The 26,569-nt window shown below is 43.8% G+C and overlaps 1 protein-coding gene across 2 annotated transcripts; it reads left to right on the top strand.

Annotated features, from left to right (window-relative positions):
• The first annotated feature begins 1,476 nt into the window (after window positions 1-1,476).
• Window positions 1,477-26,396, top strand: LOC141925747 (prosaposin). Of its 2 annotated transcripts, none has more exons than XM_074830235.1 (14): window positions 1,477-1,585; window positions 12,230-12,363; window positions 13,406-13,480; window positions 14,189-14,314; window positions 14,577-14,771; window positions 15,707-15,850; window positions 16,398-16,454; window positions 19,269-19,382; window positions 20,330-20,425; window positions 20,627-20,813; window positions 20,970-21,121; window positions 22,709-22,789; window positions 23,337-23,444; window positions 24,041-26,396. In XM_074830235.1, exons 1-14 carry the CDS (start codon window positions 1,543-1,545, stop codon window positions 24,074-24,076), a joined length of 1,548 nt encoding a protein of 515 aa, XP_074686336.1. In that variant the 5' UTR covers window positions 1,477-1,542; the 3' UTR covers window positions 24,077-26,396. The 2 variants fall into 2 exon arrangements, with proteins under 2 accessions (XP_074686336.1, XP_074686335.1); XM_074830234.1 differs by having other exon boundaries at window positions 16,398-16,463.
• The last annotated feature ends 173 nt before the right edge of the window (window positions 26,397-26,569 follow it).

Here is a 26,569-nt window from a genome sequence, read left to right as displayed (position 1 = left end):
TCTGGCTAAAATTGCTGTTGCGGGTGGCTTTCTGCCTGGCTGATTCAGTCTGGGTACTTCTGGCTCCAGTTTGGGAGTTACTTAAGAGCCCTGGCCCTTGATGGTAAGGGGATAGCAGAGGCTCGGGAAGCTCCAAATGAAGCTGTGCTGACTGGCAGGGGGCAAAGGCCCTGTCTAAGCACTGAGCGCTCCTGCTGTGTCTTGCAAAGAAGAGTGAGATAACAAGCCTCCCACAGTGGTGTGACTTTTAATTTTAAGATGATCTTCATAAGAGGAGAAATGCGCATTACCCTGTTTGGTATAGACTGTCAAAGTGAAACGGAGCAGATCCACTTCCTCCTAACCTTCATACTGCAAATAAACCTTAAATGTTATCAACAAGTCTGGTCCTTGAAAAATGAACACGTAGGTAGGGATCTAACATGTTAACACCATGTACGCCCTTGGATGAAGGGCAATACCTTGAAGATCCTTACGAACTGGTCAGGATAAGCCTCACAGATTGTGAGCAATTTGGATGTGAAGTGATGAGTCTTCCAGTTATGGTGAGGCTGCAGGGGATATCCAAGAGAGGCTGAAAGAAGCACCTAGCTTATTGGGACCCTTCCTCCAGCAACAGAAAGCCCTGAGTATGGGTTTAAAGGAAGAGGGAAGCTGGTCTAGCAGCTCTGTGCTGTCCTGGTGAGCCTGGCTTCTGCCTGTGAGGGACTGGCTCTGGCCCTCAGCTGAGCTGGTTTGGTTTGTTGATCCAGTGGGAAAACACTGCATTTTTTTTTTTTCCTGGGTTGGTTTTGTTCCAGTTGGCTGAATCAGTGCAAGGGATGGGGCAGGAGTAAGAGGCTGGGAGATATCAAGTCAATTCAGGCTTTCTTAATCGTACTTTTAATTGATGTTCCTTTGGACCACAGATACCTAGCTGCTCAGTGACAACAGGGAGCAGGAGTCTGACAGGCACACCAAGGGAAAACAAGCACTAGCCCACCTCCTAACCCCAGGCAACAAGATGGGCAGGCCGTGGGTGGGAAGCTCTGCCGTAGCACACCTTACTGCTGTGCACCTCCAAGAGATGCCACTGGCCGAAAGCAACTGGGGGGGGGGGGGGGCTATGGGGGCCCTCCCGCCTGTGGCGCTCCCACCGCCCCGGGGGCACTGCCTGTGGAGGGCCCCGGGCCGGCGCTGTGCAAATCGCCTTTTGCGGCCTGTGGGGTCTTTCCTCCGGCCAGGCAGGGCCGTTTCAAGCGGCGGGGGCTTCCACTCCCTACCCAGAGAAGCCCGGGGAACCAAGGCCCCGACGCAGAGCAGCCTCCGACCGCCGCCATTTCGAGCCGCCTGAGGCGGCGGCGGCCGGAGCATGCGCACGGGGGGGTGGGGGTAGTGAGGGGCGCGCGCCCCCTCCCCCGCGCATGCGCAGCAGCCGAGCGGGGGGGGGGGGGGCGGGCGGGCGGTGCGGCGGACGCGCATGCGCAGTGCTGGCCGGCGCAGCCTTCATATAGGGGCGGGGGGGCGGCGGCGCCGCCGCATTGCAGACGGGCGCGGGGCACCATGGCGCGGCAGCTCCTCTGCCTCTTCGGGCTCCTGGCGGCTGGTAAGCGGTCCTGCTGACCCGGCCTCCGCCTCCTGCTCCCCTTCCTCCTCACGCTTAGCCTCGGCGGTCTGGGGGCGGCGTTCCCTCGCTACCGAGGGCCTGCCTGCCCGAGCTGGCTGAGGGCGGCCGGCGCTATGAGGTGGCTGGGGGGGGGGAGGCCGGCCTAAAGCTGTTTCTCTTCTCTTCTCCCAGCAGGAGCTGCCGGGCCTGGCTGCCGAAAGCGCAGGGAGCGGAGGCAGCGATAAGGGAGGGTGGCGGGCGGGGGGAGCCTCCTGCCAGGGCCCCGGCGGTGGCGCAGCCCGATGTGGGGCCTAACGGTCCCGCGGGGGGAGCGAGCGAGAGTTTCGAGGGCGCTTTCGGGGTGGCTGTGGTGGAAAAGCTAAGTTTGGGGTGGGGGAAGTCACCCAAGAACAGCGATCAGGTAAACGCAGTGAGAAGTCCCCATGAGAAACCAGCCTTTCCCACTGCTGGTAGGAAATGACTTCTTGATGGCACTGTGGTAGCATCGGGTCAGTTTGTATCCATATCTGACGTTAATCGGGCAACTATATCACCTCATAGAGCCAAATAAGGGCAATTGGTTTTTCTGCCAGCATCTCTATCTTTGGTACTTCAGGGGTAGATGGGTGCTAATCCTCTTTCAGGTGGCAAGAGGTAGTCTTTCTGTTGTGTGCTTTTAGCAGCTTCATTTCATTAGGGTCTCCTGCTCCACATGGAAAATTCCACTAATGTTGCTGCTTGCTGCCTTGTTACCTGTCGTTGCTGAGATGGAAGTGGTGGTGGGAGTAATTGATACTCTGCCTTTAGCGTTAGGACGAGAGGTTAGAAAAGGCAATGCTTGTATTTTGTGCTTTGCAGAAGCTAGACAGAGCTACAGAAATGGGTCACAGACTGGCTGGAGGGTCAGTACACCTTCAGGTTGTGGTATGCAATGGGTAGAAACCCCAAGGTTGAAGGTCTAGTACAGTGATGCATGAGACTTTTCAGAGAATTTTCCTTTAAATAAGACAATTTTAAACCTAGAGCTTATTTGCTTGCGAGTTTAATCTGCAACATTTGACAAGTCAACAAAAAAAAAAGCCTGACTAGCTCTTTAAAAACCATAGGAATAACCAGCTGGCAGCCTACAGTAGAATACGCATCTGAGATCTTGCATGGTTGTAGAGTAGTCTTGTACTTAAGTGGAGTTTTAATATACTGATGTGTCGTCAGTTTAGTGGAGAATTTCAGACCTCTCAGGCTGGAAGCAAGCAACTGTCAGCTTTTACTCTGCATATTTATCTGCTTTAATAATATGACTTTTGTGTCTGCACTGAATTAACTGCAGTCAGTTATAATTTCTGTTGGGACTGTTTCCACTAAAATCATTGTAGTTTCTTGTGCTTTAAAGGTAAAAAGGATTTGCCTTGAAGATTCCACCAGGTTTCCCATTAGTGTATTTAGGGAAATTGTAATGAGAAACCAGTTCAGCAATGAGAGTTAGCTTGGCCTACCTGTTAAAGGCATGTGCATGCAGCTGAGCATAGCAGAAGACTTGTTAGGCCTGTTTTTCTTTAGGAAGTCACTGTTTTTAACACAAATAAACACCTCTCTTTTCTTCACCAAGGTTCTGTTATGAATACTGACTGACCTACAGTAGCATGCAGATTGTTCTGAAGGTTTTGCTGTGACAAACTGAAACACCGTTTTTGTCTACTAAGCTAACTAATTAGCTGTATTAAAACCTAGCCACCCTTGGCGTATCCTAATGGAGCTGCTTGGCAGGGTTACAGCATGGCTGGTAGGCCATGAGGGTTTTTGGTTGACCTACTTACAGTGCTCCTGTGCATCTTCCCTTTAAGGGAGACACGAAGAAATTACAGCAGGGTGTACAGGACTCAGGATCTCTGGACTACTGATATGCAGTTTGATTATTGCTTGCCTTTGAGACCAGGAAAGGAGGAAGGCTGGGTGTGCAGCTAAAACAGAAGTCAGTTTGTCTTGAGCTGAGTTTTTTTTTTTTTTTTCCTCTTGGTAAAATAAAAGTTACGCTGGGAGTGGAAAGTAAAAAGTTTGAGGATGTTAGTATGTCACCCCTCTAAAATAGTAGACTTAATCTTCCTTTCTTCCAAGATTTCAAACTAATGTACAATTCCTCTAGCAAACACTGGTCAGAACATCTGGGGAAAGGAAAACTAAAGACTGAGTTAGTCTGACTTGAATTTTCTGGCGAATGTGAAAAAAACAGATAATTGAACTCTAGACTGTGTCCTATAGTTTGCAGGCTTGGTCTTTTTGGGAATGTGGTTTCTAACAAAAAAGTTAGGCTGGCGCAGCCCACTACTATAGGTTAAGTTTGTCTAATTTATATCTACAATGTGTGTCCCTGTTCCCTGTTTTCTTAGAGGAATAACAGGGAGTGCTGTGGGTTAGAGGCACCTTACAACCGTCACACAACAAAGCGGTGCTTCGGTAGCGCACCAGTCATGTGGCTTGTGTAAACCTGCCCTTGCACAATCTCCTCTGTGTTTGCAGAAGAGGTATAAATAGAAAGAGTTGTTCTTGGTTGTGTCTGGAGGAGGTGCACAAGCTGTTCTGCCTGGTCATGGTCATGCTTGGCAAAACGCGCGATCGCATCTGCAGAGCTTCTGAAGTCTTATGTGGCCTTTTTACAGTCTCAGTTTGTGCTATTCAGCATACCGCAAAGAAGCAGTTCTGGGAATCTCTGAAAACCGAGATGATGTAGGGGGTGGAACAAGGGAGTGTGAGCTTGTCAGCAAAACTGAACTGCATCTCCATCAGGTGACGTTGATGTCAGTTGGGACTCTGGGAGGTTGGACTGTGCTCTTTCAGGGAGGGTTTTTCTGGTATAACATGAAGGAAGATTTTTACTTTGTGGGGGAAGCAGGACCAGCTAGTGCTGTCTGCCAGTGGGGTTTTGCTTCAGTTTCATGTGCATCTGATTCCTCAAAGCAGGTTTGGGGCAATGCCTTAGAACTACGTGACAAAAAAAGGGTTTGTGTTTGTTTTTTCTTTAAGGATTTACTTGCAGTCTATTTTCTGTTTTTTTGTTTTTTAATATAGCAGCTTTTGTATGCAATTAATTTGCTACTATTAAGATATTGGAGTTCCTATTGCAAGTTAAAAGAGGTACTTCTGTGGTCTTTGAAGTGTGTGCATATATTTTGAGGCAATGTTTGTCCATGTATTTGGTCACGGAGCAATGTTTAATTTCAGATATCAGTACTTTTCTTTCTCTTGGAGTGAGGAGTCTTACATTTACACTGTTTAACCTGACTGGTTTTTAAACTTTGTTCTCTATTTCCGTAAAAGTCTGCATGTAGAGAGGTTTTCCTGAAGATGTGGAGTAAACTAATCTTGCAGTGAGATTTCAAGGCTTGTTTTTTCGAAATGTAACAGTTTAAAATCCTTTAACAATGTTCACACTGGGATGCAAGCTATTAGTATGAAGAGATTAGGGGTTAACACTTTCTCCCTTTCCTGCTATCAGCTGTGTCATCACTGTACTCCTGGGTAGGTTATTCTTTCACCTTGTACGCTACAGTTTCCCTTTTCAGGGCTCTCCCATCACTGACTGCTGTCCTTCCAGAAGCTGCTCTTTAAAATGTCCCTTTTCATCCCTCTGGCATACTTTCTCTGCTCAGCTGCTGGTGTCTGATGTCTTCCCTTTCCCTAAGGGAGCTTCCTGTTGAGTTGTCTTCCATATCTGGCATTGATTCTGCATTAAATCACTTCTCTGGCAGCAGCATGAAAAAGAGCTTTGCTCCTGAGACTATTCTTCTGTTTCTTCCTGGTGGTGTCTTGAACTGCCCTTCTGTTGTCTGAAGTTTTTAGAGGCCTCTGGACTTCACCTGTGCTTTGCTGGGACTGCAGTGTAACTTATGGCCAGGAACTTTTGTCTTCTCTTACAGACATGGCTCTCTGCATAACTAGCAGACTTTTCCGTTCTTTGTGGTGTGAATATATTTGTCTGGTGAAAGGAGGATGTTAAATACAGAATTTCTGCAGACTTACATTAAAAAAAAAAACCCAAAAAACAAAAACCCAAAACCAAACCAGAGGGAATGGAGATGGACAACAAGTATGTTCAAAACATTTAGGTGTATTTCTACAGGGATCTGCTGCAGGGAAAAATGCTCCTCATAACTTCTTGGGAGTATCTTCACATATTGTATGGGACCGCTTACTCCTTGAACATCCAAATATGTTTTCTAAATTCTGTCATAGAAGAATCTTGAGCAGGAGTCAGGGCTTGCTTGGCAACCTGGTAGCAAGCTCTGGTCAATGTGGAAATTATTTTCTTGCAACCTTTATAGTAACTGGGTCTATTTACTGGGACAGTAGAGCTAATTTTACTGTCTTGGCTCATTCTGTTCTCTCCTATCTTTATTGTGATTGATCGTACGTACACAAACTGCTTCTTCTACCATGCTTGTCTTCTGGTGAGGGCAGCAAGGGAGCAGCTGAGGCCAGAACAATGTTTTACAGCAGAGGTAGCGTACCAAAGTGAGAATGCGTTCCCCACTTTGAGAAAGAGCTCAGTCATGGTGTTAACTCAGAACTTATTTCTTATGAATTGCACTAGTTACAAATGTTTCAAGCTTCCTGGACAGGAAGACTCTGATTTTCAGCCAACACCTACAATACTGATAACAGCTAGCCAGATTTCATCCATTTCTTCTGCAAATTGCCTGTAATCTCTCAAATACTGTGGTCATTTTACTGCCCTATTAATCCAGAGGCATAGTAGACCTTTGGCATGAGTTAGTAGTACTTGATGTGACTACAACTTTTGAAATTTTATTTAAACTTGCTAACTGACTAGAGAGCTTGTGGAGTGTTGACCCCTTCAGATAACACCAGGTTGAGGTCACTCCCTGACTTGTTGACACTTTGTAAGATTCGATGAAGAGAAGTTGATCCCTCTTGACTTCTTTAACTTAAATATGCTTTGTTTTTGCAGTTCTCAGAAGAAATGGGGAAAAGACCGTAACTAACTGAGCACAGAATGGCAGACACTGATGCATTCACTTGGTCTGTGGGCTGGTTTTGGGAGATTCAGAATGGTCTTTTTTTTTTTTACCATTGCCAAGTGGGACAGCCTGAGAAAGAGCATCCCTCCTGATTAATATGTTAATATACTTGGAACAAATAATAACCCCAAGTTATCTTCCACATTTGACTTCAACCCATTAAAGTGAACAGCAGCTCAGCACTTTTCTTGCCAACTGCAGGTTAATTTGTCTGTAAAAATGCTGCTTACACCAAGGTTTTCCTAGCAGTTTGGCTTGGAGGAGGCTTGAGTCTTCAAGCTGAATTTCTTTGTGTTCTGGGCGATAGTTTTCTCGTTTATCCTCTGGCTCTTTAGGGGATCTGGTCTGGCTCACATAGAATCCCTGTTCATAGAAGCTTATATAAGGTGTGAACTTTTAAGCATGATCACGAGAGTCTCATTAGTAGATTCAATACAGCTTTGGAAGGAATTGCTTAAGATATTTTTCTGAGAATCTTGGTAAGAAATTCAGGCAGACTCTCCCTGGAAGAAGAATAACACAAATGCTTGAGGGAAGGGAAGGTTCTTCTCAGGAAAGGTAATTACTGACCAATTTTCCAGTAGCTGTCCTTGCAGAATGGTAATCCAGCCATTATAAGTTTCCTTTTAGGTTCCTGTTTCCTGAAGAGGTGTGAAGAACTGAACTGTGCTTTCACATGCATGGCTCTGTAAGCTTTCCAAGTAGAAAAGGGGATGTTGTCTGAGCAGACTGTTGCCTCTACTTCCCTAACTTCTGACTGTATGTTAGCATTTCCACTCCAGATGCCTAGTGTCGAGGAAGGAGGTGATAGCATTTGCTGCTTTGAAGCAGAGTCCATGAGTAATGCACAGTTGCTGAAGTAAGTAGGGTAGCTGTGGGAGCGAGTTGCGGGTTTCCCTTTATCTTCACAGCCTTTAAACTGTTTGTTGTGTGAATTCCTGGCAGAGCCCCATGCGATGTGCAGTAGCTGTCACTTGTCAGGACTGTGTTACTGGTGTTCTGGCAGTGTTAGGTTGCTGGCCTGGGCCTCAAAGAAGAGATTTCTCCTTCCTTTTTTACTGTTGCCCTTCAGCTTTTGGAGTATTTTGATTATGTTGTTGGGCTTCAGGCTGTGTTTCTGAGGCAACGCTTGTTCTGGGAGAAGACTTCTCTTGTCTGTCAGACACGAGCATCAGAGAGGTCAGAGTGGGTATGAATCTCTCCTCTTTTTTTTTTTTTTTTTTTTCCAAGAAGCTGCAAGTCTATGCAAAGATCCTAGGGTGCCTGTGGGCTGTCAGCTTGGCTGGAAGCCTGAAAGCTGAAGTCTTACACATCTGAAAGATGTACCCTTTGTACGTGGATTGCATTTCTACACCCCCTTCTCCTTCCTCCTCCATTTTCTTTTGCTGCTTAATTTAGGAAAAACTTGGTGGAGCAAAGACTGTTGCTTCTGAAACTGAAGAAACTGAAGGGAGGAGCCAGTGAAGAGGATGACTAAAGAAACACCCTGGCCTGCACAGATAAACTTGTCAGGCACTGTAAAAATAGCAGCTTGCAGAAACTTTGGGAAAGGGGGGCAGGTTTGGATGGGCATGATGCATGACTGTTGAGAGCTAATCTACAGAGAAAGGAGAAATGTATTTAAAAATGGATGACCTTAGATAAAGAGCAATTTATAAAATGAAGGGATGCCAGAGAGAACTAAGAAGAAGAAACCATTGGGATTGTCCGGCAAGTGTTAAGAGTTCTGTGAGGTAGCTGACAGTGTTTTGTTTTCTCTTGGGTTGCTGCTGTGCTGGGGGTGTGAAATACCACATTAAGGTGTCACTCTTCTTGCAGCAGAGGCTATTTTGAGGGAACAGGAAAGATAACTGTTAAGACTCAAAACTGTTCCTTCTGTTGTGAAACAGCACAAGGTCTTAACACACTTCACTGCCATATCTGCTTTTGTTGTAAGTTAATACATGAGGAAAAATACTGTTTCATAATTAAACAGGAGAACAAGCTAAGCGGAAAGAGTGGGAATAATAAAGGATTTTGGGCTATTCTTTCCTGAATCTGCAAGATCCATATTAGTGAGGAGTTTTTTAGTTTTGTTTCTGTTTTTCCCAGGGTATTCAGAAAGGGAGGGTCCATACTGTTGCAATGAAGGTGCGTCCTTTCATATTAGACATTGAGTTATGTAATAAAAATATTTCAGCATAACACAGAATAAACTAATGCAAGCTTAACTGTATTGAAAATCACTATGGAAGATGGAAGAAAAGAAGCCATGCTTAGTGCACATCATCTTTGTTCTGTAGCTGCTTTCTAAAATGTGCCAGCAATGTGTGGCCCTAACAAACAAATTTGCCTACTTGTTTGACCAGAAAGATCTGTACGGAAAGCATCAAATGTAGAGTTGTCTTCCCAGAAGGAAAGGACTTCCCCAGTGTCCTGTGTAACTGAAAGGACACTGCTGTTTCTCCATTTTCTGTTTTCTGTAGATAAGTGTTCATCCTCATGGTATAGCTGATTCAGGTTTCCTGAATCTGTGGGCTTTTATGATGGAAAAGTTATGTAGGCAAATTGGCATTTCATCTTGCTCTGACGTTGTGCGGGAGTGAGGACTTTAAATAATACCAGTGGGAAGGTGTTTGGGGTGCTTACTTGCATCCTAAAACTAGTTTTCTGTGTTCACTGGCTTATAAACAGTTTGATACTTCTCATTCTTCACTGTCCCTGCTGGTCTCCAGCTCTTCGGAGATTTTATCTATTGCAGATAGCATTAGTGTCCTTATTCTCAAATTCAAAGTGACTGTGTTCTCAGTGGCAGTCCTTTGAGCAGAATCTGAACAAAATATGGTTGTGTACGCCTCTTCCAAGAAATTGTTCTTTGCTCCTTCCAAACTGGTGGGACATAATGCAGGGAAGCAGCACAATCAGGAGGCATCAAGTAGTTTAACATACTGTCAAAAATCAATTGAAATTTAAAGACTTTTTTTCTTTCTGAACAGAATTATGTGCAACCTGCACTCTGCTGACCTCAAGAGATCTCAGTAACCTGACAAAACCCTGCTGCCCTGCTGATACCCCTTGCTGTGTCAGAGCACTGGTGACTGACTCTGTGTGAGCATCTGTTGGATACAGAAGCCATGCAGCAGGGAATTTGTTAAAGACGTACAGCCAAAAAAGCTGATAAGTAAGCATCAATCAGAAGCATAGCATTTCTTTTGTCCTGCACTTATAATGAGCAGGTCAGAGGCTATGAGGAAGAAGGAACAAAACCAGCTGTTAGACATTCTGCTGAAGCTGGTATGGATCTGAAAAGTCATACAGAGAGAGGATCTTAAAGTGAAAATTAGTCAAACAAAAACTGAAAGTTCATTAAGAACTAGCTCAAACCAGTGCAAGTTACAGAATGAATTCCTCAGTTTCGGTTTTAAGTGGCTTCTTAGATCAAAAGTTTGAGAAACTGCTTGGAATAACTATTGTAGTTTTACAGTTTAGTTTTGCAGTTTTGCCGTATGTTTCAAACGGGAGGGGGAGTAATTTTCTTTTGATTTACAGAACTAGAGGCATAGGTTAAAACCGGTACTTGTAAATAGTTGGAAGCCCTTAATTCCACTGTTTAAACTCAAGGTCTTGCTTGACTTTAGCCTGAGTTTGACTCCACCTTGCAGAGCCTTCCTACCACTGTTCAATACCAGTATCTGAAAGGGAAGAATAACACTTTCCCTCAACCACGTGTGTACTTGGTTATTGTCATCCTGCCAGAGCTGACAGCTATTTGGCTGACCAGTCTGACTTTGAAACTTACCTATTCTTAGTGCTTCCAGATAGATAACACTGTAATTTAGAATAGGCTGGCTGTAAATATTTTGCTCACTGTACATTAGAAGCTTTGAAGTCTTATTTGTATGGTCTTACAAGCAGTTCTAGTGTGCTGTCTCGTTGAAGAATAATATGCAATTTAGGCTTTTTGCTGGGAGAGAGGGTGACAAAGTTCAAGCTCTTGTGTAGAAAATTAAGTATGCAAAGCACATTTTTCTTAAAATAAATGGGTCATTCCTCTGTAAAATCCAGTGTAAACAGGCTTTATAAATTAACAGCTGAGAAGGCTGCAGAATCCCACCTATAAAGCAGTGTTTATCTGGCTCTGTTTGATGTGTAGTGACAGTGTACCTAGAGGATGCACTGGAAATTCAGCTGTTAAGTTGATTCTCTAATTGCTTAGAAGTAAGATGTGAGAAATGGAAAAGTGGCTGTGATTGTTCATCTGTCATAACCTTACTAGAAGCTTTGTAGGAATCAAATAGCTGAATTCCTGCTTCTTGGTTGACAGTGTGATTTTACAGCATTTTGTGATGTGTAAACAGCATTGATGTGGAGATGATGGCTCTGAAACAACACCTATACAGCTAAGACATTTGGGTTTTTTTCTAAAACTTTGACAGCAGTGCCTTGTGGGCTTAGACCATGGCAGATTTCTTTGGAGCTTGTCTGCTGTAGGATTTTAGGAGTTGTTTCTTCATAGGTTAGTGCAACATAGGAGACCGACGGCTGAAGAAACAGCCTACTGACAGGATGGCTTTCTAAAACTGGGGAGAAGTTGGGTGTCCGGATCAGACAGCACAATAAAAAAAAAAAGTCAAAAATGCTTGGAAAGTCATCTAGAAGGTGTGGTTGATTAACTTGTCCTATTACTTACTATTAGTGCAGATCTTTTACACTTCTCTAGGAAGTCTGTCTAGAAGTGGTATTCTGTATTATATTTCAAAACTTTATAGGTTGCAAGACAGTTCCACCTGGGGTAGGAGATGATGTCTAGACAAGGACTTAGTGTCTTTTTTAAAAATTATTTTTCCCTCACAGATTTTTCTGTATACAGTTGAAGAACTGACCAAGAGGAAACAAAGTCTAAATAGATTTAATGGGTTTAAAAGCTGCTTGACAGAACATGTCTCACATTGTTTTCTGTCCCTCTTTTGCTTTGACTTGAAACTTTCTGTTTGTGATCAGTGTTTGGTCTGTACCTGCCTCAAGTCCCGCATGTAATGTGTGTGTTGTGCCCTCTAATCCAATTAGTTCCCTAGCTCTTGCAGTTGCTGTAGGAGAAGAGGGTGGTTGACCTGGGAGACAGAATGCAGACAGCAATTACAAGCTAGATGTGACTGCTAGTTGAGAGTTGGTGAGTGCGAGGACAGTAGGACAGGAGAAGAGGTGGGGTTGTAGCTTTGGGAATCAGCTGTCTGAAGTGTGGCCTTCTGCAGTGAGCAGTTTCTCTGTTTCAACTCATCTGGTAGTTCTTGTGTGCTAAGCAAAGTGGGGGGGGGTTGTTTCTGCTCTTTTTTTTTTTTTTTCCCTAAAAGGTAGATGATGGGGCAATGGACTGCTGAGGTTCTCAGGCACTTCAGTAGGGAAGTTCAACTGTGTCGATTTTTCTGGAGTTCTTTGGCTGGGTAATCCGTATTTGGAATTCATTCTTATGTTTCAGGTAGAAATTGCTGGATTGAAACATACTTAAAAATATTAGCAAACCTAAGTGGCCTAATAGAAAGTTGTGGTTATAGCTTGCAGCATTAACCTGCTTGCTTTGGAGTGGAAATCATTCAAATGTACAACTGTGAAAGAACAATTCTTTCTTTGGCAGCTGTGGCAAGCCCCGTTTTGTGGCAGAAGGACTGTGTGAAGGGCCCGGAGGTATGGTGTCAGAGTGTTCGGACAGCATCGCAGTGCGGAGCGGTGAAACACTGCCAGCAGAATGTCTGGAACAAGCCTACTGTAGTAAGTATCGACTACTGAGACTTCTTCCCACCTGTAGTTGAGGTAGCTGGTTTCCATATGCTGATGGAGATTTTCCGAGTCTCTGATCGGAGTTAAGTGCTACATCTGACTGTGCCTTGGTTACTGTGCCTTAATTTGGGTGCTAGATAAAGCTTGCTTTCCACTTCTCTGCCTTGCACAACTTGTCTGCTGACTTCTCCTGTGACCTGTTGCACAATCACCGAGCAATGTGTGGAATGGAGTTAGTGGATTTCAGACTCGTTCCTCTTTATTAAAACAACTCCTAATTCCTAGAGCCTTTTCTTAACTTGAGCAATGCCAACCTCATAGGCTTATTACAAAAAAAGCTGCATGCTTCTTTAGGTCTTTCTCATAAGTTAATGTTCCACAAAAGTGCAGCTAAATTCTAGAAGCTATGGCAGTAAATAATGGTCCAAATGTAACATTTAGTGTGGCTTTTCAAGTTGCATTTGTACTAAATGTGAGTGCTGCTTTACTAGATGTAGCTGTAATTTGTGGTATTGTTTCACAATTTTCTAGGGGAAAAAGGCATTTTTACTTACAGATGCATTCAGTCCACCTTTGCTATATCTGCGCCGAGATGTTTCAGTTTGTGGAAAAGCAGGGGAAGGGAGGAATGTCAGAATGGCAGAGCACAACTAAAATGAGTGAAGCTGCCTGAAAAATTCTTAGATATTTAGTAAGTGTGAACTCTTTGAAGAGTAAGGTACAAGGTTCAGGAGAAGGCTTCTCGGGGCAATATACTTTATACTTCAAGGGAGGTGGGACTAGGTGAAGTAAGCAAGTGGTAGCATGCCTGCTTCTTCATGCCATGTTGATTTACTGAAGAAACTGGAGCTGGAAATGCTTGGAATAGTCTCACTCTTTATTTAAAAATACCTCTTCCCGCCCCAGCTTCAGCCTATATTTCTTCCTTAACTTCAATTCCAAATGTGATGCTTGTTCTTCATGTTGTTATTCACACACTGCATTGACAGGTGCTTAATTCTGTCTCAGAGTAACTCTCTACTTCTTTCTCCAGAACAGTATTCCCTGCGACTTGTGTAAGGAACTTGTGACAGTGGCTGGCAGGGTTTTGAAGGATAATGGCACAGAGGTAAGCAGAGCTCCTGTCTCCTTGCCCCAAGGCACCATTTGATTTCATTATCTTAACAAGATTGCAAGGTGAGGGGGTGGAAGAGTAGTCTGCTGATGTTTTCCCAATTTAAGCAGCAAATGTTGAAAGGGGCCAGAGTGCATGGGAAAAGGCTTTTAAACAGTCTCTTCTGGTTTAGAGATTAGCAAATTCTAGAGCCTCTACCACTCTAAAACATCCCTGATTGACTGTAGATTCTTCAGAAGATTGTTCTTGTGCCAGTGGGCCGTTGATCTTAAAAGGTGGGATACTGCAGTCTCTAGAAGTAGATGATTACACCAAGTGGACTTAATTTTGGTTGTGGGCACTTTGTCCCTTTTTCTTTTGTGAACCTGGGAGTACTGTGTATAAACAAATTGCTGTTCCACCAGTCCATAATTTCACTTTCTCTTCTTAAATGTAATTGTTCTGTGCTGGTGAGACTGGGGTGTGCAGGCCTTGCAGGCAGTATTTCATGTTTTCACTTTGGCAGGGTCTCATCAAAGTCCAGGACTGGGGAAAATAGACCTGTAATATAAAACCTCATTCTAGTTTTGCTTGCCAACTGCCTGGACCTACTTGAGTCCAAGGGGCTTTTTTTGGTGTTTGTATCGTGTGGTTTGGGAATGGAGAGAGCATTTGAGGGAGAGATGTATTTTGATAGTCTATAGCCCACCTCATCTTTTATAGGATGAGATCCGCTCTTACTTGGAAAAGACGTGTGAGTTTCTTCCTGACCAAGAGCTGGTCTCTGAGTGCAAAGAAATTGTGGATTCCTACCTACCAGTTGTCATGGATATGATCAAAGAAGAGCTAGTAAGTAGATAACAATTTGAAACTGTTGGAATTAAAAATTGTGCTCCCATTGATGCCTGGAGTTCTACATAAAATTGTGCACATGATCCTTGAATCCTGTATGGATTGCTGGTGTTGCAATTAGTGGCGTAAATTTGAAGACTGCTTCCTTGCTGTGAATCATTTTCCCTTCTTATGCTTCAGCTGAATGACATTCTACTCAGAACTTCATATGAAAGTGCCGTCAGTGTAGAGCTTTATGTATGTGTCTTATCTCCCCTAGGATAAACCTGAAGTTGTATGTAGTGCCCTCTCATTGTGCCAGTCCCTTCAGAAGCACCTTGCAGCAATGAAACTTCAGAAACAACTCCAGTCCAATAAAATACCAGAGCTGGACTTCTCTGAGCTGGCATCCCCATTCATGGCTAATGTGCCTCTTCTCCTTTACCCTCAGGACAAACCCAAGCAGAAGTCTAAGGTAAGGGTGCAGTGCTATTCCAGCATGTCTGCTGTGTTTTGCTCCAGAGCTTCAGTGCTCCTTAGCGTAGGAATTTATTGATGATTCTTGGTAAGGGGTTGTTGTGCTGGACACAGATTAAGCTGGTGTGCTTCACCTGCATGACTGTCTCCTATTGAATTTTGTGCTGTGGCATACAGACAACTACCTTTTTCCATCACCTGTGAATTTAAAGCTAAGTAAGGTGATAGCTGCGGCCCCTGTGCACCATATGTATGATCTTGGATTAACAACTGCAGTCTATAAAGACAAGTCTTGTGCTGGGCTGTTCCTAGCCAGGACTGCAGTAGTCAAGCAGGTCTTACTGGAAGCAGTTTCTTCTGAGAGCGAGTTTGGCAGTAGGGTTCAAAAGAAGAATAATTCTCTCACATCCTGAGTAATCTGCTAGCTGTGCCCTTCAGGGGAAGCATTCCTCTCTGAATCCAGAGGTGACAGACTGGATCAGAAAAGAATAAATAGTTGACAGAGGGGAGTAGATGAGACAATGAACTTGCGAGTAGAGACTGAATCTTGATAGCAAGCCTAGACATGGGAGTTAGAACAGTTGGGTGGGTGGAGAACAAGCTGCTGTGGGTGGGGCAGGTAAGATCTACCCCAAATTTAGAGATTTTCCCACTGTGGTCTGTAACAAAACCAATAGGTTTTGGAGGTGGGGTATCTTAAAGTTATCTCAGGTTTCAGAGCCAAGTAGGTACCTAATCTCCATCTAGTGGCTGGTGCACATACTGGCAGTAGCTTTTCTATTTGTATTAGCTCAGGATTTTGAGTATTCTATAGAGTGTTTATTAAGGTTTGTATATGTTAAAATAGTTTTTAAAACTTGGTAGCAATGGAAGCTTCTAAAACATGTTATGTGAAGATACATCAACTTAAGTTTCCTTCCACTCTTTGTCCAGGGAAGTGGGGAGGTGTGCCAGGATTGCATTCAGCTGGTTACTGATGTTCAGGAAGCTGTGAGGACAAACTCATCTTTTGTAAAGTCTTTGGTTGCTCATGCCAAGGAGGAGTGTGACCGTTTGGGACCTGGAATGTCTGATATGGTAAGCTATTTTTTTTTGTTTAAAAAAATCTGTTCCTGTATGCAAACATGAAATAGTTTAAGTGCATTAACCCTCTCAATGTAATCTCTATTTAATAAAACAAAGGCGAGTGTGTCACATGTGGGGTATGTTACACAGTGTAACAATAACAATGGTGAAATCATAAAACTTTCTGGTCAAGAAAGTTGGGTGGGGTGGGGTGTATGGGTCTGGAGAAGAGGAAGGAGACTCAAGATTGCTGCTAGGCCTTAAAGGCCTTTTTCATAAAAATGATCTGGCAGGGTAATGTGGTGATATCAATGAGGGGGAGAGTGCTTTTGCCCTGAGAGGAAGAGAAAAGCGCTCATCAGATAAGCAGCTGTGTGTGCAGTGATTGTGTAATCTGAAATGCCTATCTTATATTTGGGACAAGCTCTGAAAGACAACAGAATAGTTATTAAGCAGACCAGGTAAATTAATACCTTGAGATGTATTAGAAAATTCTAGATTAACTCTACAGCTTAAGTGGTTTGATATTTACAAGACTTTCTTTTCCCACTTCCTGCAGTGCAAGAACTATATCTCTGAATATTCTGACTTGGCTATCCAAATGATGATGCACATGGTAAGATCAGTAGAATATAATATTTGCTCTCAGTTAATTTTTCTGCTTTGTGTAGCTAACTTATTTGGAAACAGGAAACACTTACTGCAGTAAAAGTCTGGGGAGAGCCCGTGCTCTGTAAGTCTTGGTGTTAACGCTTTGAACTTGGGGTTTAATTGGGTAGTAACTTCAGTCTCAGAATGCTTTCTTTAGCACCTTCCTTTTCTTTCCCAACCACTTCAGCGGTGCAAAAGGCACTCTAATCCTTTGAAACACAGGAGATGCATTACATATGTTCCTTTATACGCTTTTATCTCAGTCCTGTACTTACACTACTTCCCCCCTCCTCACCAAATACTATGTTAAGCATATTAGAGGTGGTCTTTCTCACCGTGTTGCAAAATTGGTTCAAGTGTTAAAGATAATGTCTGTTTGAAGCAAGACTAAATGTCCTTCTTCTGGAATTGCCATCTTAAGACTCCTGCTCTCTGGGCTCTTGATAGGAGCCACAGAAAGTGAGTGCTACTGCACCAGCTCTGGTCTGCAGCAATATACAATATATTTTACCTCTGACCACCTCCATAGCACCTCTTTATCCAGAGATCTCAAAGCCTTTAAAAAAAAAATGAGTAAGCCTTTCGTTAGTAATGCAGTGCCTAGATGCCACAAATAACAAATTATAGGTGAATTTATGAATAGAGCATGTGGCTGACTTGAACCTGAATTTGACAACACAGTGGCCTCTTGTTTCCAGTTGCTAAAGGCTACTTAGAAGCTTATACTGCTTCTTAAGCATTCGGGGGGAAGCAAACCTTTGTGCCAACAACAGTTAGTTTCTCATTTTAAGCATTGCAATGCGGTGTGTTGTTAATACCGGAAATTGGAGTATGACCACACCTTGCATCCGGCTGAGTGTTGTTCATGCTCTTTGGAGGTAGTCTTACCCAGGATGCTTTAATAACTTCAAATGAATAACGCTGGTTAGCACTGGGCAATTAAATGTGAATTGCTGTAGCAATGCTAAAGCTCTTTGGGGTGGGGACCATGTCATATTCCATCACCTTTATGGAAAGACTATATGCAGTTCCAAGTGCTTGATTTTTTTTTTTTTTTCCTCTTAACTGTTATCTTTAATTTCTTCTTTCTTCCTCTGTCTCCAATCTCCCCTGTCAACAGAAGGATCAGGTAGGTGAGCAACTTGCCTGTGGTGATAGCCTGCTTGTAGTCACTTCTTGCTCTTGAAGGGCTTGTAGTTCACTTCTTGCTCTATTAGCTGTGTACATGTGTGATTGTACTCGGTGTTGACAGATACAAGGGATATTTATATGATTAAACCAGAGAAAGACTATAGACTTCTTCCAGTGGATCAATCCTACTTTCAGCTCCAGATACCAGTTTGTGCTACTAAGATTTCAGCTTGATTATGCTTTGACCAGTGGAGCAGAAAATATGCTCACTTCCATACAAGAAGAATTAGATGTAGAAAAAGCATGCTGGTGGCTCCTCACAGCATCTGGTTTAAAGTCTGGGCTCAAAAGGGCTTGAGTGAAGCTGTCCCCGGGTCTTTTCTTGGTTAACCTTTAAATCTAGGACAACGCTATCGATGTTTGGAGTATATGAACTGAAAAGAAGATGCAGGAGGCTTTTAGGCTCCTGCTTCCTAGAGTTATTTGGTCTTTTAATTTAACCAGTCCTGGGAGACCTTGTGTCTGTCATCTCTCTGTGAGAGAACATGTTGTGTGCATGTGGGTGTTGCTGTAACATTAATATCTGGAAATGCTTCTTACAATGCATGAACCAAAGGGCTTGACTTAAAGGTACTGCCTGGAGTAGTCTGAAGCAGCACTGTATCTTTGAGATACTGCTTTTGCCCGTGCATGAGGTTGTGGCATGATGTATTAACAGTTGCATAAGCCTCTGCTGTAAGAAGCTTGATGCCCTGGTGACAGGGTGGGGTGTGATCTTCTAATTACCCATAGGATCAAAAGTAACTTTTTTTAGCTTAAGTAGACTTCAGGTGGGAAAATTCAAGTTTTGTGTATTACTCTGTATGGCCTTTCTCACTTTGTGTGGATATAATGTGGCCTCCTTAGAGCAGTTTGCCTCATGTCTGGCATTTATTTTTGCATTTAGTAATGTTTGTTTCTAAAACCTTTGAGGAAGACTTAGCCTTTTTAAAGCCTTTGTTTTCTGTTTGCTGTTTTCCCTCTTACTGTGAAAAGAACACTTGAAATATAGTTACTGCAGATACTGGTAAAAAGGGTTAAGCTTAGGTTTTAACATGGTTAACTTTTGTTTCTTATAGGCTGTGTTCAGTAATGAGAGAATCTGTTTCTGTTTGCAAAATGTGATGTTACTGGCTGCTTTAAAGAAGGTAGTTTGTGGATGAGAAAAGGAGTTCTTCTAGGTGTTTCTTTCAGCTTTTGGGTGAACTCTGTAGTCAGGATAATAAGCCTCTTCTGTGATTACTTCAAGCTTTCAGGGAAGGAGCTTTGCGGATGCAGGTCTAATGTGATGCTGGTGGCCTGTTTTGGTGTTGGTAGCTCTTAAGTCAACTCCTTTGAAGGGCTTGCATCAGCTCATGGTAAATGGGGTTTTAAAATGGATGTGGCCTAACCTCCTCTTCTTGTAAAGGAACTGCTAAATTTCATCTGGTAGTTGTCCTGCCTATAACCGTATCAAATGCTTTGGCAATACTCGAAGTAGAAGTAGTCAATGAAACTTCTAGTTGTGTTGGAGCCTTTTAAAACTTTGTTCTCTGTGCCCGTTCACAGGCTCCATGGAAAGAACAGAGTCTTCTAGACTTTTAAAAATTGCTTATACCTCTCTTTCCAGCAACCAAAGGACATCTGTGCCATGGTTGGGTTCTGTCCTTCTGTGAAATCTGTTCCTCTTCAGACTCTGGTGCCAGCTCAAGTGGTTCATGAAGTGAAAATGGAAACTGTGGAGGTAAGATGGACTCTTTGTACTCAACAGCTTTGTCTTCTGTTTTGCTTTAGTGTAATGAACTAGGTGAAACAGAAAAATACGAGCTTTTATGTGTAGAATAATCCAAGTCTGCCTGCGTATAAATTCCTGGCCTCCTCTTGTTTCTGATGCTGATCTGTGAAGTAGGAGAGCTGACTGATTTGTAAGAATAGCAGAGCCTATGCTAAACTGAAGCTAAAGGGTAATACTTCAGGATTGAATGGGAACTCTTGTTCCAGCAGTGGAGTATAGCAGCCATTTAAATGACACCTCAAATGTTAGAGGGCAAATTGATGAATTGGAGCTTTGCTCTGCATTTGGAGTTGTGTTTTGATCCCTTTTAAAAATGGGACTGCACTCTGCGTGTGTAGATGAGTGCTCAGTCAGAATGCTGAAGCTCTGAGTTTGAAGAAGCACCTTTAGCTTCTCATGGGCTGAGGGTTTTTTTGGAAAGTCTCTTTTGAGGACAGTTAACTTCTGATTATCAGGCTCCAAACAATTTCCCCTCAAGTCCCTCAATTTCTAGGTTTATTTTGCAAATAGGAGAGTGCTCTCAATTCTAGTAAACTTTGTCCTCAATGTATTTCAAAAACCACTTTGTATTTTCCTTGACTCCAGTCACTGTGGGGCTGCTTATTTTTCCGTGTCTACTAAATTCAACTTTCCTCCTTATACAACCTGGGGATTGTAGTCTTAATTAGTCACACAAAATGACTATTCATTCAGAAAGGCTTTTTACTGAGACCTTTAAGGTTGGTTTTGGGTTCTGTGTGATCTTCTGAATTCAGCTCAAACTGTCCAGCTTGGTAAATGAATTCATGTGCTGCACCTGAATGTGAATGCTGTTAGACTGATCTTTTAGGAATTGTCCCTGCCAATTGTGGTCAAGTGCTGATTTACTATTTTGTATGTTTCTTTTGTGTACTCAGAAAACCTCAGTTCAAGAGAAAACTTTTTCCTTGTGTGAAATATGTGAAACCATGGTGAAAGAAGTGACTGGCCTCTTGGAGAGCAACAAGACAGAGGTGTGTAAGTGGTGGAAACGGTACCTCTTCCTAGGCTTTGGCTAAAAGGGGGCTGTATGGGAGGGGGAAGGAAAGTTAATTTTATTGCCTGTTGTCGTGAGAGTGAGATTCCCATCCTGGGTGGGTGGGAGTAAGAAAACGTGTACCTTTGAATTGAGTCAGTTTTCTGTTCCTCATTTGCCTCACTTCACTGTGTTTCAGGAGGAGATTGTGCATGAAATGGAGGTGGTCTGCTACCTGTTCCCAGCAAGTGTCAAAGACCAGTGTAAGGACTTCATAGATGTGTACGGCCAGGCTCTGATTGACATGCTCTTGGAGGCAACGAATCCTGAAGCTGTGTGTGTTATGCTGAAATGCTGTGCGACCGACAAGCCTCCACAGCAGCCAGGTTGGTAACGAGGAATCAGTGGTGTTGCAAAATGAGCTAGTTCACCTATGATTATCTCTTTTGAGGACATGTCCTTTAGTACTTTGCTGATGCTGCCTCCTTTCTTCTATTTGGGGGAACTACCTAAGCACTGATTATTTTTTTTTTTCTTCTCAGTTTTAGTGAAACCTGCAGGTGGCTTCTGTGATATCTGCAAGATGGTGGTAGCTTATGCAGACAAAGAACTAGAGAAGAATGCCACGACAGCTGAAATTGAAGCTTTACTGGAAAAAGTCTGTCACTTCCTGCCAGAGTCTGTCAGTGATCAGGTAAAGTGCTTGTGTAGGAGGCAGGATAAAAAGCGATGGTCTTGTTGATGGTTGGGAACTGTCCTTGCTAATTCATTGGGTTTACGTAGGTCCTACAGTGACAGTTAAGCTTACCTTATTTTCTGAGTGTTTCACCTGATACTCTGTCCACATGCTAATTTTAGATCCGTCTTGCAAGTGTCTCTACTTCTGCTATAAACGTCCAGGTACTCATAATAGAGGTCTCTGTGTTTGGGTGACTGCCTTGGTCTTTGGCTGGAGACAAACTGTCCGCAGGTGCAGCTGGGTCTGGCTTGTGTTCAGCAACCTGATCCTTCCTAGGTTTCTCCCTTTGCTAGTTAGCACTGAAGCATAGCAGCTTCTCATGTGCATCAGAGCAAAAATGAGGGAGCAGGCTTGATCTGAGGCAGCCAAATGACGACGCAGGCCTTGCTGTGTGGCAGCCTGCCTTCCGCTCGGAACAAGGCAGGTGGAGGTGAACAGAAGGTCAAGATGTCTTGCAGAGTATTTGAAAAAACTAGAGAGCAGCATCTCTTGGTGGTTTTTATAAGAACAGTCAGTCTTCCTCTGTGCGAGGCTGGAAGGAGTTTGGGGTGCAGGGGCATTAGGTTTTCGCTCTCCGCATCCTTGAGGGCTGGCAGTCCTTTGAATAGATGGTGACTTTTTAAGGGCCTGGAATGACTGACTGGGTGGTTGTACTAATTTGCAGTCAGTAAAGGTTTGCCTGGAAATCCTCTGAGAACAGTGGGTGGGAACAGCTGAAGGGTTTTGAAGGTGTTTTTTTTTTCTCAACACTGATCCTGTTCAGGGGATTAACAAAGTAATTGGAAATAGGCTGGCATAATTCCAGTGAGACAGCAAAAAGCAACACCTGTTAGGCCACTGCTATCAAGATTTACCTGGAAATCTTATTAGGTGGCTGCTGAGTGTCAGCAAGTGGCAACTGCTTGTAAGTTTACTTAGGCGTACAATATACAGGCTTAAAGCAGCTATGAAACACTATTCCTGCTAACTGCTGTGGGGCTGTTTAATAGCTGTGGTTTGCTTATTAATCGGTGCCGTTAGTCCCTGCTGAGAAGGCCAGTATCTGTGTGTGCTTTGGAGATGGCCTCCCCACTAGAGGGCTGGCTGCTACCGATGGGAACTGCTCGTGCTGCTGCCTGGACTGAAGCGAATAGCGACTACTTGGGCTAAAACTGCTCCAGAGACATTCCTGCATTGCTGCCATCCTGTTCAGGACGTTTGTCTCCAGCTTGTTCAGTGTGCTTTCCTCTTGAGACAGCAGTGATCTCCATGATTAGAGGTTAAGCGTTGCAAATCAAAGTGTGTCCTGCTTGGTTCTTTTTCCTTTTGACCCTTTTCTCGTCATAACCTGACAGCTGCAGGCAGGTATGAACTAGCAAAAAATGAGGTAGTTGTGATTAGTGTGATGCTGAGTCCTTTTCTGTCTGCAGACCTCAAGCCTCTGGTTTATCAGTTTGGAGTGTATTTGGAGTGTAGTGTACAGGCCTGCCTGCTGCAGACCAGATCTTCCTCTTCTTTCTAAAGCTTCAGTAAGAGAATCTCTTAACCTGTGTTTTGTTACAGTGTGTTCAGTTTGTGGAACAGTATGAACCTGTGGTTGTGCAACTCTTGGCAGAGATGATGGATCCCACTTTTGTTTGCACCGTGAGTATTGCGTTTAGTTCTATCGAGCACGGGCTCTGATGCAGTCCTGCCTACTCTTCTGTACGCCTTTCAGTGCCTAGCGTGCGGAAACTCTGCTGGAATAAAAATCAGCACGCTGAATGCTCGGAGCAAATGTGGTTGTGCAAGGCCTCGGGCTGACTGAATGGCCAGCTGTCTGACTGCCAGCCTTGTGCAAGGAGGGAGAGAAGAAAAGAGCTGCCAGTGGTTATCCACTGGTGAGGTTCAGTAGCAAGGTGTAGTGCACCCTGAATGCCGTGAGAGGAAGTTAAATGACATTTCTGGAGAAAGCTCTGTTTCTCAAAACTTAATATGAAGAAGCAGTTGCGGTAACTTAATTCTTCCTTGTGTCATGTTACTGCTTTGTGTCTACTTGTTCAGCTGCAAGTGTGACCGTAGCTGTCAGCTCCTGAAGTTACCTCAGTGTCGCTTCCACGTTCACTCAGGTGGAAGCTCGGATGTAAGGCTGGACTTGAGACCCCTTGGTGCAAATAGAAAGATGCTGACTCTGCTGCTCTTCTTTTCACAGAAACTTGGAGTCTGTGGATCAGCTAAACAGCCTCTCCTGGGGGATGATGCTTGTGTCTGGGGTCCAGGCTACTGGTGTAAGAACATGGAGACTGCTGCTCAGTGCAACGTATGTAAAGCAGGATTCTGCCTCAAGTTCCCTCTTGACCTTTGATAGCTCGTTATAAGCTACTTCCCCGGCTTCTATACCGCACTTTCAGGTGGATGAATTCCAGGTTCAGGAAGCAAAAGGATACTAGCTAGAGGTGCTTGAGTTTGGTTAGAGGGTCTTCCGTAGCCCTTAGCTTGCTTAAAGCAGACTGTTTCTGCTCCCTTCCGTTCCTATCTCCCACCTGCCTGCCAGCATTGCAGAATCTGTAGTAAGGTACAACGTGAGCTTTATATTTAGTCTGTGTTCCTGCAGCCAACATTCCATGTCACGACCTCTCCTCAGGCTCTAAAAATTGGCTGCCAGCATTGATGTGGGCTGATGCTTTCTTTGCCAGGCCTTAATGGCTAAGGGTCATCAGCATTCTTTCCTGAAGCTTCTGGGTGGGGACGAGGATGTTATTTATTCTAGTCCTTTCTGGAATCACTTATTTTAAGAAAAACAAATTTGCTCCCAAGATCTTTGCTCAAAATAAGGCATTGAATTGTATGTGTAGATACACACTTGCTTGCAAACAGGCTTTTTTCCACTAACATATACTATTTCTTTCCCTTTAGGCTGTTGATCACTGCAAACGTCATGTGTGGAACTAGAAGAAGAATTTCCAGTTCTGAAAGTTTGCCATGGCTCTTAAAAATGTGGGCCAAGGTTGGCGGAGAGCTGTATCTCAAATGTCCCTCCTCTCTGCCTCATTAACAATTTGACCTTCAAGTTCCTTTATTGTAACTCTTCTGTAGCAGTGCTGCTGTTGAAGGATCAGATCTTCATTGTTGACTTAACAAAGATATTTCTGATTGTACAGTTTAACTCATTATGCTCCTAAAAATAGTCAGTGTGTTGTAGATTTTTTTTTAATTGATAGGCTGAAGTGGTTTTTAGGTGCTGGGAAGAATGGCAGAGAAGGTGAAATGAGACAACTATTATCTTTTAATTTAAAAAAAGAACAAGATAACGACTAAACTTTCAAATGTCTTTCTGTAGTCAGCATTGGGAGGATTACATGCTTTGCTTTTTTAACATCTGGCTGGAATATTAATTTTTTGTGTAACTGTAGGGGAACTCTAAGGGATAATGTTGAATCTGGGAATCCCTTTGGCTGGAATTTTCAAACTCTGCAGATGCAGAGGAGGGGACTTTGTGTGCCCAGCTACCTTTCAAAGTAACTGGTACCTAAAAAGATGCATTTGCATTCAAGTGACCATGTTTTTGCATTTGGGTGACCACGCTTACGGCTCATGGTGTTATCATAGCTAAGGAAACCCTCAGCCTTTGATCATGTCCTTTTTATTTCCTCAGACTACTTGGTCTAAGCATGGGTGTTCTACTGTCAAGCCCTGTACAGTGGGATTTCAGTCTTCTGAAGCATGCTGATGTCCTTAAGGAATGGCTCCATTTTTTCTTCTTACCCTAGTTGCTCAATTCTGCTTAGTCTTGCAGCTTCCTACATGCAGCCAGGCGGGTGCCAAGGAGGTGGAGTGAGCTGGGTTGGTAGAAGATAGAGGGGAAAAAGTCAGCAGGGGCTGTGCATATGTCAAAGTGAGTTCAGCATAGAGGGCAGAATGCATGGAAAAATGATTTTTATTGTAAACTGCTGTTTGTTCCTTGATCTTTTTTCTCTCGTGGCATATTTCAGTCATCTAAGACGTCAGAGGCGCTATGAGACTTGTGGGGAGTTTCTGTTGCTGCCACCCATTCTCACTGATGCTCAAACCATTTGAATTAGTTTGAAATATTTTTTTTTTTCCAGAGTTCCCATTTCTGTTGGGAAATGGGTCTGAGTAGCACGCAGAGGTGGCAGATGGTGAGAGCTCTGCAGTGGGTATTTGGCAGCTCTGCTGGCATACCTGACAACATGCCTTTCACATGTCTGCAGCATCCCACTGAAACGGCCTGAGCTTCTCAACAAAAAAGCCTTTCAGGGCAGGCTGCTGCCCTGGAAACAAGTCAGGCCCTTGGGGTGTAGGGGCCTCGAGAGTGAGAATCCTGCTTATGTTGCTTGAGATGGACCTTGCATCCCCTACCAGCATTTAGTGTGTAGTTCTGATCAAGTTAACCCCTAAAATGGAGGCACCAGAGTAGCTCTGAGGAGACCTTTGGGAAGGAGGAGCTGAGCAGAGGTGGAGCTTTGAAAATTCCAGTCCTGTTCAGAAAGGTGCTGGCAACTGCTACTGTTCCTGTGATGTCTCGGGCGAGGCGGGAGCTCCAGTTACAACGCTTTAGCAGCAAGCAAAGTAATTTTCATGCAGTTTAATGGAAAACCACTCGACTGCAGCTTTTTAGCTATTTACGTGTACATACTAAATATCTGGGCAGTCTTGACAGATAGCAATACCGGTTTGTCTTTCCCATTTGCATTTGTACAGAACACTGAAGCACTCATGGCTTAAAATAAGAAAAATAATTTCTCCTGAAGATGTAAAATACCTGCAGCTTTGTCTTGACAGGCTTGTGCAGTGGCTCCAGCAGTGTATCCCCGTTGGGGTAGGTAGGAAGGAAGTGGGCTCCCTTCAGCATTGCTGCCCTGGAGGTACAGGTTGTGTTACAGGCATGTAGTCTGGTATTTGATTTTTTTCTTTTTTATTAAACTGAATGGTGTTCTCTTAACATGAATTTTTTTGGGGGGGGGTGGGGGGGGTGGGGATGGATTGACACTTGCTCTTACAGGTTGGCAAGGTTTTAATTTTCTTGGGTTTTTAGTAGAGAAGGATTCATGCTAGTGAGCTGTCAGGCGAGGTGGACCAGGGGAAATCCTGTGCTAGCACTGGGAAGTTTTCTCCCTTCCTGTGGACCGTGGCACCTGACCCACTTGAGTTACGCCGGGGGGGGACACATGCAGTTGCTTTCTAAAGAACATTGTCTTGATTTTGCACAAAAGCTTCCTTAATGAACAATAAAAACTTCTGTAAACCATAAGTCTGTGTGTTTCATTTCCTTGTTGTGTGCTAGTTGCTGAAGGATCGTGTTAGCTTCCCCTTCCCTGCAGAGCCAGGAGAAGGCACGTCCCAAAATGTCACTGGGAATCTGGGGCTGAACAGCAGGAATTGTAATTGCCTTGCAGCGTGCGTGTCCCATCAAGCCTTTGTTCT

Source organism: Strix aluco, chromosome 7 (genome assembly GCF_031877795.1).
Source record: "Strix aluco isolate bStrAlu1 chromosome 7, bStrAlu1.hap1, whole genome shotgun sequence".
NCBI lineage: Eukaryota > Metazoa > Chordata > Aves > Strigiformes > Strigidae > Strix > Strix aluco.
Note: the sequence above shows the minus strand (reverse complement) of the source record. Positions and strands in the feature narration are given on the sequence as shown.